Below are 9,053 nucleotides of genomic sequence, written 5' to 3'. Positions count from 1 at the left end.
TAACCCACACAACACAGCAGATGGAAATGTGCACAGACTCACATTTATTTTAGCCCGAATTTTCACAAATGTGCTTAGAATATGCGGATGAGTTGGAGTTTGAGCAGAGCAGTGGCTGCTCCTTGCCCCGCGCTCATGATGGTCCTCATGATCTCACTCTCGCCCTCCTGTGCTCCTGCTCCTGCTCTGCTCTGCTCTGCATACCTGACTGAACCCACCAGTGGCACAGGGGCCCTTGCAATTAGCTAAGCCACCTGGTACGAGTACGAGCTGAGACACCTGATACGAGCACAGCCTGAGACACCTGATACGAGTACGAGCACGGGCTGAGACACCTGATACGAGTACGAGCACGAGCTGAGACACCTGATACGAGCACGAACTAAGACACCTGATCTTAGTGATAAAGCACTGCACTCCGAACTAGCTCAACACACCTGATTTAACCTCTTTAGAGCATTGGAATGACACTGGCTGTAATCAAGAGTGTGCGCTTGGGGCAGAAACCTGCAGGGCAGGTACGGACCATGGAATGGTTTGAAAACCTCTGGATTGGAACGAATGTTTGTTATTCATCTTTGTTCTTGCATGCAGACAGCAGAACTCAATCGCACGACTCAGAGACAATCAACAACTTCTACTGGCAGAGTTCAGTACAGGTAGATAGTCCATAGGCAGGCAAACAAATCCAGCAAGGAGAAGACTGCGACAGGGTTCGGTGTAGGTCAGGTTGGGTACACAGTTTGAAGATCATGCGGATAAATCCAATAGGGAAAAGGCAAAAGCAGAGTTCGTTAAACGACAGGGGTCGGCAAAACTAGAAAATCAATACACAAGGAGAATCGCTAGGACGCTGGAAACACGGAGGTAACTAAGACGAACTGGCAACGAGACACAGGAACACACAGACTAAATACACTAGGTGATGAGGGACAGGTGCAAACAATCAAGGCGGGTCAGACAATCACCAAAGGCGTGGCACACACAAGGGCAGGGAGTGAGGTGTCTGAAGCGAGAGGAAAGATGAGTAAACAATCAAAATACAGAACCGAAATATAAGAAAAAAATAACTAGGAAACAGGACGGGACTTAACAATTGTTGCCTTATTTAAACAAAGCATGCTGGGAATGTAATTGAGCCTCACATTGGCAATAGCTTTGTTATTGTGCAGCTAACTGAAACAATTTATGTGCTGATGATTAATTGCTCCAAATGCATCCCATAAATTCATTTTCATGCAAATGTTCCAAATGTCTGCAAAGAGTTTGAGGAAATATCAGGGTGTTAATGGAACGGCATGCTTAACAGCTGAGATGGAAAAGTAAAAAAAGTAGTTTTTTCTCCAAAAATGATTTCTCCAAAGGGACAATCACAAATTAAAAACTGACAGAGCTAACAGCAAACAGGCAGTTTGGGGCGAGAGATGGGCACGTTATGAGACAGACAGATAGTTTGGAGGGGAGGGGGATAGATGGGCATGTTATGAGACAGACAGATAGTTTGGAGGGGAGGGGGATAGATGGGCATGTTATGAGACAGAGAGATAGTTTGGAGGGGAGGGGGGAGAGATGGGCATGTTATGAGACGGAGAGGCAGACAGTTTGGGGGGACTCCTCCTCCTCCCCCAGCTCCTACTCCCCCACCTCCACCATCTCTCTTTCTTCTCTTACTTTCTGCCTGCTTCTCCCTGCCTCTCTCTCCCCCTCTCTGCTCACCTGTTCTACTATTATCTCCCTCTCCCTGCCTCTCTCTCTCTCTTTCCCTCTCTCTCTCCCTCTCTTCTCATCCCCTTGCTCACTCCTCTCTCTTTCTCTTTCCCTCTCTCTTTCCCTCTCTTTCTCTCCCTCTCTTCTCATCCCCTTTCTCCCTCTCCCTCTCCCTCTCTCTCTCTTGTCCTCACTCTCTCTCTCTCATAGGGCTCATTATCCCTCCTGTTTCTCTTTCCTCCTCAGCATAATGAGTGGCCATGTTAACAGAAGCAGAGCATCATCACCCTCCCTCTGGGAGCACAGTCTGACCATCAAACAAGCACGCACGCACGCACACACACACACACACACACACACACACACACACACACACACACACACACACACACACACACACACACACACACACACACACACACACACACACAGAGAGTCCAGATATCAAGTTAGATCATAGCAACAGTGATAGTGGTTAGTGATAGTCTAATGTGTTAGCTTTAGTGTCTCCTGAGGGTGTTTTCAGGTCTACACATCTATCATCTATTTCTTGTCTTTAATTAGTGTTCCATGGTATCCTGGTAACAGTTGCCTGCTAACGTGTTGATTTTCTGTGCGTCCTTGAAAGTAGTTATATTGTCCCTGGTTCTCTTCTCTGTTCTGCAGTTTGTGCCGTTCCGCGACTACATCGACAGAACGGGGAACCACATCCTGAGCATGGCCCGGCTGGCCAAGGACGTTCTGGCAGAGATCCCGGACCAGTTCCTGTCCTACATGAGAACCCGCGGGATCAAGCCCTCACCCGCCCCACCTCCCTACACGCCCCCGGGCCACGCCCTTCAGACGCAGATCTGACAGGGAGGGGGCCCCCCCCCCAACCCACCCACTCTCTCCCCTTCTCTCTCTCTATCTCCCTTCAATCTTCTCTGCGTCACTCAGTGATAGTGGGAGGGTAAGAGTGGGGGTGCACAACCCCCCTCGTCCATCTCTCTCTCTTTCTGTCGTTGCACTATGGAGATGGGACAGACTGAACTGGGCTGAATTGGGCTGAGCTGGGCTGAACTGGGCTGCGGTTCTGGAGTGGAATGGTTCAGGTGGAACCATTGGAGGCGGAGTTTACTTCCACACATACAGAGCTCTCATCTCAGTGGAGCACTGACCAATCACCAGGCGTTACCCTCTTCAACGACATTCTGGGGAGAAAGACAAACAACTGCAACTTCTCTTCCCAGGAGTCTAGAGAGTGAAGAATGGACAGTTGTTGACTGTTGAATGATTGAATGGATGTAAGGATGGGGGGGTTGGTGGATAGATGGATGGACAGATGGATTGATGGGTAGATGGATGTGGATGAAAGGATATATTGATGAGTGCATGGATGCATTGTATTGATTATGTATGTAATTGATTGATTGTGGATGAGTTGACGAATGCATGCCCTGATTGGCAAGCTTTTAGAGATAAGACTGATGGATTTTTAACACAGAAACAAACAAAAACAAACAAAAACAAGCAAAGAAAAACAAACAAATACAAGCAAACTGGCCTTTCTGTGAGATCAGTCTCTGAGGAGAGGGGACTAGACATCCGCAGACACAAACTCATTTGACTGTTGTACAGAACTGGAAAAAGACTTGCGCTCGAACTCACTAACTAACTACCCTCTTTTTACTCTTTTCTCTCTCTCTCTCTCTTTCTCTCTCTCTCTCTCTCTCTCCTCTCACTCAATGTTTACATGTGACTGATTTTTACCGTTGTATACTTTTATAAGCATTCTTTAACTAACTCCTCTTTAACTACTAACTTTGGAATATTGGAATCCTCCTGGCACAGTGTTTTTGTTCATTGTGTTTTTGTTTATGTTTATTTTTGCCACAGGTGTTTTGTGGTGGCTAGTAGCATCCCCTCCGTTGCATGCAGAGGGCAGAAGTTCAGAGTTAATTCAAAGGTCGAAGGTCAACCAGGGGGACTCAGCATCATGTCACAATTTGTTGGCAGTTCTCGTTCTCTACCCCACGCTGCGATCTCCTTCTTCCTTTCTTCCTTTCTCAGTCTACATTCTGTTTTATCTTTCCCTCCCTTGCCTTCTCACAGCCTTGTCGTAGTTTCCCATTTTTTCCTCCATCAGTGTGTGTTAAAAGATGATTTTCGAAAATAACAACAAAAATTTTTTTAAAAAGCAGCTGCTCTCAAACTAGTTTTGAGACATGGAGCCCAGTGGTCAAAAACACAAAAACGTGTTCACTTTGTCTTAACTGCAGCCGATGGCAACGCTGTTCTGTGTGTGTGTGTGTGTGTGTGTGTGTCTGTGTGTGTCTGTGTGTGTGTGTGTGTGGGTGTGACTAAGTGAGGTAGTGAGGGAAGGGTCTATCTCCTTCACTTGTTCTTTATCTCTTCACCTCTTGGTGCCCTTTTTCTCTAAATCTGCTTGTTCTGAGGCTGTGAAAGATATCTGTTTGACAGATAGTCACAGTGAAAAAGATCAAACGGGACATTTACTGACATTCATCCACACAACTCCACGTTTAGTTCTGCGAAACTCTTTGAAACTTTGAAACTCACTGGTCAGGTGAGACCAATCTTCCATTTGCCAGAATGTTATACACACCTGCTGCAACACACACACACACACACACACACACACACACACACCTCATCAGGTAATCCACACCTTCTCCCATGTCATGATATTAGATGTGTGTGTGTTGACTAAAGAATTACACCCTGCAGGAGTAAACACACCCACACAGGGATGTGATGTCACATTGTACATAGTAGATATCACAGTCATATCAAACATTAGCCTGCATCCCAAAGCCAGTCTCATTCCGTATATCAGCTGCTCGTAGTTATACTCACTTTATACGTTAGACAGTAGTGCTGTCATGTACTCCATTATCGCCTCTAATCTATAGGGGTCTGACATATCATATCTAACACGTTTTGTTATTAACCATAATATCTAACAAATGTTTTTTTTTTTTTTTTTTTTTTTTAACGTGTTTTTTTTACGTATTTCATATCATAATCAGACTCTGTTTTATATCACATTTGCCATAACTGGAAACGTGTATAAGAAGATAGGATAAGGAAGCTTTAGATGTGTCAGGAAGGACACACTCTCCATGCCTACATTTCAGGTTAGAACACAGAGGTTAGCTTTAGAGTCAGAGCAAAACAAAGGACACCAAACGCACCCGATAAAGCAGTCACCACAGCTCTCTCGGGGCCATTCACCTTAGTGCTGTGTGATACCATGTCATCTCCATCTTTTTCAGCATTCGTGTTGTTTCTCACACCATCAACACCTGACTTATATGTAGCAATCTCCAACGACTAACAGATTCCAAAGCCAGGGACAAGACAAGACAAGAACAGAACTGGACTCCTCTGCTGCCATGGAGTCGTGTGTTTGGGCTGTTGTGTTTTTGCATGCGGGCTTGAGTTTCTGCCGTAGGTAGTGTTCTTTCGCCAACGCTTGTAGACGCCGCCATCACCGCCGTCGCAGAGTGCGCTGCATGTTCACGTAATGTGGTCTGTGAGGTCAGTGCCGTTTTACGTGGCGAGGACTGAAAAATAAACAAGAAACGGACTTATGAAGAAACCTAATAGAGAAGGAACGAGGTATAGGGTATTTTTCCCCCTGACTCCCATCTTTGAAATGCCAGTGCCACGACTTTTCTATAGCCAGGCCGCAACAGTACACTAGCATGCGCACGGCATATATATATATGTGTGTGTGTGTGTGTATGAGCGAGTGTGTGTGAGAGAGAGACTCTAACAGTGTGTGGTTGCGTGCATGCGTGCATGCGTGCGTGTGTGTGTGTGTGTGTGTGTGTGTGCGATTTTAAAGACCGGGTTAGTTACTTGCGATCATTGTTTACTGATGGTATCCAAATAATATATTGTATGCTTGTCATATATAAATATAACGTGCACAATGTTTGCATGTGCAGTTTTTCCATGAGACGCACCCGTTCTTTGTTAAGAGTGTTTTGAAGATTATAGAAGTTAATGATGAACATTATTGTACAAAATGGCCTTAAAATTCTCACTGAACTCTTGGAAATGTGCGATGCCTTCAGATATTCTTGAATTGTTCTCTATTTTGTGTTGGTGGTCTACTAAAGCTTTTAAGTGTATTTGGTCTTTGCACAGGTTCACTTATTGGAGAAAAAAAAGTTCTGTTGTACTTTTTGAAATTGGTTGTCAGTCTGAGAATGCATGACTGATGTATGGCTATCCATATGATGAAAATAACTATTTCTGTATTAAACTGGGTTTTTGAATAAACATTCTTACCTAACACCACAAGGCCTCCTCCTCCTCTCTACTAATCTACTGCTCTGCACGTCGCATGAAAGGGAGCCGTGAAAAGAGTGCAATGTCAGGTTCGGGGTTCTGGCCTGAAGATGGCAAAGATCCAACGGAACCGTTTGATTCCAACGGAATCAAATTTGGTTCCAGTTATTGTGGTTATCTTTGGGTCAATCTTAGTAGCGCCTTTAAGGTCATATCGGGGTCAATGTTACCAGTAGCATGGGAAAAGAAGCAGACTTAAGATGCCCATACGACACTACAACAGAGCTAGTTAATCTGCCAAATGACCAAATGTAAAATATACTGTATGGACGTAACACAGACCTGGTCCCATAGGGTCTTGGGTTACTGTGCCTCAACTGGTTAGGTGCTAATGATACCAGGGTTATGGGTTTGACACCCACATAGCAGATGCGTATGTGTACTGTGTACTGTAAGATGCTTTGGATAAAACGGCCTGCTAAACAGGTATCACCTGTAGGTAGCTCACTCTCACCTGGTTCTCCTCAGGAGGGTATCACCTGTAGGGAACTCACCTGGTTCTCCTAAGGAGGGTCTCACTAGCTCACCTGGTTCTCCTCAGGAGGGTCTCACCTGTAGGGAACTCACCTGGTTCTCCTCAGGAGGGTATCACCTGTAGGGAACTCACCTGGTTCTCCTCAGGATGGTATAACCTGTAGGGAACTCACCTGGTTCTCCTCAGGAGGGTCTCACCTGTAGGGAACTCACCTGGTTTTCCTCAGGAGGGTAACACCTGTAGGGAACTCACCTGGTTCTCCTCAGGAGGGTAACACCTGTAGGTAGCTCACCTGGTTCTCAGGAGGGTATAACCTGTAGATAACTCACTCACATGTGTCCAGAACCACCTGACTTGTTGCTTCTGTGGTTCATGTCTCTCCTTCTCATTAGAAGTAATGACTGTTTTCCATGTTCCTCTGACGCTAATTGCAGCTTTTTCTTTGGCAAGCTCCAATTATAGCCAGTGGAGAGGCCAGGGAGGCCTCCAATGGAAACACACAGAGGGTCGCTCTCAGGGAAAGACCTGTGCACAGTACGTGCTGGAAATAAAGAGTGTTTGGCCACCAACATACCAGTTGGAGTTACAGTATGTGCGACATATGTTAAGCTATAACTAGGAAACCTCGTTATCTAATACATTGTCTCTGTGGACATTTTCTTTCTTTGAGGCCCCGTCACACCATGACGTTCTGGTCAACGTTCTCTGAACTTTCTAATCGTTCAATTTCGAGCGTTCTAGGGCGATGTGGACACATCTGGCGTGTGACTTAACGAAAGAATAGCGTAGGACTGACGCATGACTACTAACATGGGACTCACGCATGAGGAGCATGTAACCGCGACTTGTGACGTGTCACTTGTGCGCGACAAACGTGTGCTGACGTGTCTGCTACTAGCGCTGCTGCAAGTAAGAAGATGATAAATCCTGCTGAAAGTAAGAAGAATACAAAGCCTCTTTCACTAGCAATGTCTTCGGACGAAGATTTACTGTTATTATTACTGTGATTTACGAAATAACGGGCGTTATTCCTGGGGTTTTATGTTATTAAAATAAATGATTTAAATTTTACACTGAATTTGTGTTTCTCAATGTTTATTATTAGAAAACATCAACACATCCACACACATTGTCCATGTCACAAGAGTCTTCATATCATATCCATCTGCCATGGAACAGCACCAGCTATAACAGTGCTCAGCTATGTTCAAGTTCAGTACATCTACTTCATGCTGGGCTCAAGCAAGCATATATACCCTCCACTCCGCTTTTCGCTAGATTATGCAATGACCTTGCATGACATGATAGCATGGAATATGTAGATTTATAGTGCACAGAATAACGTTTGCAATGATGTAAGTTGCGTTTGTTGATCACGTATGGTTAATAACATATTAATTGTAGAAGGGACATGATAAAATCAAGATCTTCCCTTGGTGAAAAAACTTTCGCCGATATCTTCCTACGAGAGATGGGTTAGGTGCTCAAATTTCCCTGGATCAAAGAGGACGTTAGTAGACATGTCCAAACTAAAAATCACGTCTCAGGATTGCTGCGCACATATGTTATTTCGGGTGCATCAACTGTACTCAGTCTACCCTACCCAACGACTGACTGATAGCCAAACGCGTGCAAAGTTAATAAAACGTTCCACGAAAGTTCTCCAGCGTTTAAATGTTCAAAACTTTTTTTTTGGACCAGCGTTCTCCTCCGATCACCGACGATTACCGACGATTACAGCGTTCACCAGCTTTCACACAAAGCTCTTCTGGCGCAATTCCAGCAACCATGGACGATTACCAACGTTTCCTCTAACATCATAGAACGTTGACCAGAACGTCATGGTGTGACGGGGCCTTTAAAGCCAACTGACATCCTGTTTGGTAGGCGATATGTGAACGCTGAGTAAAACATTTCTCCTCTTCTACAGACAATGACAACTTCTTTCCAAAGCCACCATGCCCATGACCCCGAGACGCCTGAGTCATGATTGATACAAAGTGAAGCGAGACGAGATGAGACGTAGGCCCGACCAATTAAAGCTCTCTGACGGTGCACTGATAGCTAACTTAACACGGGTGTGTACACGCAGAGAGAGATGTGCTCGTATTAAGAGAGAGAAAGTGAGAGATATAGAGAGTAAGTGAGCGAGAGAGAATAAGTGAGAGAGAGAGTAAGAGAGAGAGAAAGTGTCAGAGAGAGAAAGTGAGAGAAAGAGAGAGAGAGAGAGAGGTTCTCATAGCTAAGTGAGCAGAGACAGTATGGACCTTCTCAGTTTTAATTAGGCCTCCTTCCTGTCTGGATGGGCCAAGTGTCAGTTAGTGTGCTAATGACTTTTATTAGCTGATTAAAGGCACAGCCTGAGACAGTACTCTTAATTACCCATGCTGAGATGTCCTCCCCTCATCCACTGCCTGCTCCTCTGTCAGCTGGACTGACAGATGCAGCCGGGAGTTTTTCAGCTATGTTCAGATGTGAGTGTGTGTGTGTGTGTGAGAGTGTTTCTGCA

General features: G+C 45.1%; 1 protein-coding gene across 5 annotated transcripts in view; it reads left to right on the top strand.

The window, feature by feature from the left end:
* The window catches only part of LOC105891164 (copine-8), a 118,424-nt gene extending 112,406 nt beyond the window's left edge, over positions 1 to 6,018 (top strand). For all 5 annotated transcript variants that reach the window (XM_031582461.2, XM_031582462.2, XM_012817318.3 and 2 more), the window contains one exon: positions 2,374 to 6,018. In XM_031582461.2, the coding sequence (XP_031438321.1) occupies positions 2,374 to 2,562 (189 nt within the window). In that variant the 3' untranslated portion in view covers positions 2,563 to 6,018. The remainder of the gene's footprint in view (positions 1 to 2,373) is intronic.
* Positions 6,019 to 9,053: the final 3,035 nt, after the last annotated feature.

This window comes from Clupea harengus, chromosome 16 (assembly GCF_900700415.2).
Source record: "Clupea harengus chromosome 16, Ch_v2.0.2, whole genome shotgun sequence".
Taxonomy (NCBI): Eukaryota; Metazoa; Chordata; class Actinopteri; order Clupeiformes; family Clupeidae; genus Clupea; species Clupea harengus.
This window is presented reverse-complemented; position numbering and strand designations above follow the sequence as displayed.